The sequence below is a fragment of the Aplysia californica genome, unplaced genomic scaffold (genome assembly GCF_000002075.1).
Source record: "Aplysia californica isolate F4 #8 unplaced genomic scaffold, AplCal3.0 scaffold00696, whole genome shotgun sequence".
NCBI classification, from domain to species: Eukaryota; Metazoa; Mollusca; class Gastropoda; order Aplysiida; family Aplysiidae; genus Aplysia; species Aplysia californica.
Genome location: NW_004797966.1, coordinates 411951 through 414017, shown reverse-complemented (window position 1 = coordinate 414017; position 2067 = coordinate 411951). Strand labels below are relative to the sequence as shown.

The 2067-nt window shown below is 38.9% G+C and overlaps 1 protein-coding gene across 1 annotated transcript in view; it reads left to right on the top strand.

Moving 5' to 3' along the window:
* Nucleotides 1–777: 777 nt before the first annotated feature.
* Nucleotides 778–2067, top strand: part of LOC101860282 (dynein beta chain, ciliary) — a gene marked incomplete at its 5' end in the record, with an annotated part of 6911 nt that continues 5621 nt past the window's right edge. The window contains 2 exons of the mRNA XM_005108531.1: nt 778–990; nt 1748–1959. Of these exons, the coding sequence (XP_005108588.1) occupies nt 778–990; nt 1748–1959 (425 nt within the window). The remainder of the gene's footprint in view (nt 991–1747; nt 1960–2067) is intronic.

Genomic DNA, 2067 nt, shown 5'->3' with positions numbered 1-2067 from the left:
TAAGGTAAGGTAAGGTAAGGTAAGGTAAGGTAAGGTAAGGTAAGGTAAGGTAAGGTAGGTTAATACATTATTATCCCAGAGGGAAATTTCTCTCAGCTGCACAGAACCGTTTGTTTGAGTAAAGAGATGTACATTGACACAATAATGGTCATTTGGTGCAGGGGAAAAGTAGGACTGACAGATAGACAGAATCAACAAAGGGAAAGTAAAGAAGTAGGACCTATCAGTGATGCCCTCCAACCACCCACAGTTGTATGCTTGTAAAACAAAGGGAAAGGCAAAACAGGCTAATAATAATTTTGTGATTAATTAATTTTTTTTTTTCAAGCTGCGGGCCAATTATCAGGGTCAATGTTGAAAAAGAAATAATAATATGTATTAAGATCAAGAGCAAAATAGTATTTTTTCGTTGGTACTGTTTTGATTTTTTGTATTATATTTGTTTTGTACATTTTATTTTGTTGTTGTTGGACTTTGGATGGTTGAAATGATCCTTTCCAGGAGATGGAATAGAGAGTATTGCATGAATCATAGGTGGAGAGGAGAGAGACATGGCCAGCTTTAAAGATGATGAGACTATACATTAATGTGCACTTTTACGTAAACCTTCTAAAATATTTTTTATTTTCTATTTTTTTAAATATGTTTTTTTCTTCTTTTTAGACTCAAATGATTAGAAATGTTTCTCCTACCCCCACCCCCCCCCTTCCCCAACCCTAGATAGAATGTATCCAGGTAACAAACAAACTAACAGACTTACAATAACTGTCTTTCCAGGTGTCAGCCCAGCAGAGTGAGATGGACGGCAAGTTTGCGGCCATGCATCGCACGGTGCTCCTACTCAAAAAGTACGGCCAGATCCTGGCGGAGAAGACACAGTTCCTGTTCAATGCAGCGCCCGGGCGATGGAATAACCTCAAGACCAAAGTCTCTCTGGCCAAACAGCGGCTGGGACCAAGGATTCAGGAGGAGAGTGCGAGCATCACGCAGGTCAGACCAAGTACAGAAATGAGAACTGCTGTTTTCTTCTGTCCATTAAAAAAGAATTGTTATACTTTTAACCTTTTCAGTATTGAAGCGTTTTCATTTACGTTTGTACAGACAAGAAAAGAAAAAAAGGTGCTATCAAGTGAGATTTAAACAAAGTCGTAAAATATTATTTTCCTTTAATAAAAATAAGAAACTGCTCATGTTGCAGATATGTCACAACACAGTGGAAGAATGCGCTCATCAATTTTGGGTCATTTGAAGTTATTGGTATAATCATAAAGCTTGTTCATTTATCTTGCTTTTGATTTTTTGAAATCCTCATCTACCTTTAAAAGAAGTCGAGATATATATGAAATTGAAAGAGGTGGGGGGGGGGGGTTGTCGGGTGTTGGAGGTGAATTTAACGAGAATATGGCCCGCCAAAGTTTGGTTACTTCTAAAGCTTGAGTGTCCTTAGAAGCTGCAAATTTACATTTTTAATGTTTTTCATTAACGTTTTCAGTGAAATATACTCAGAAATGTTTTTGAAATGGATATAAAAGGTATTGAGCTGGAAACAAACAATTCGATGAAAATTGCACAGCTGGGGAAATTGTCTGTTTCTTCAATTTCATTATTGTGACGAGCGTCTGATTTCAACACAGTAATTCACATTAACTCTAAAATATCCTCTTTTAAGTAAATGTTAAAGGTTTAAGTTGTAAAACTTGTGTGTTTAAATTTGAAATGTTTAAGACGTGTATGTTTTTCTCACCAGGATCTTGAAGCATTTGCCGTTCGCGTGATGTCGCTGTCAGACGACCTTGACAATTCTGATGTGTACCAGCGTGAGTGCAGCATCAGTGATGCCTACAGCATCATCGAGGGCTTCAGCAAGAGGCTGCAGGTGTTGGAGAACGAGGCACAGGACCTGATAGAACTACAGGAGTTGTTGGAGGCTTCTGTGGTCAACTTTTCTCTGCTGCCCACGTGAGTGGTTTTGTTGGGGGTTTTTTTTAGAGGGGGGGTTGGGGTTTGGAGGGAGAGAAAGAGAGAGAGAAAGAGAGAGAGAGAGAGAGAGAGGGTAGGGTAGGGAGG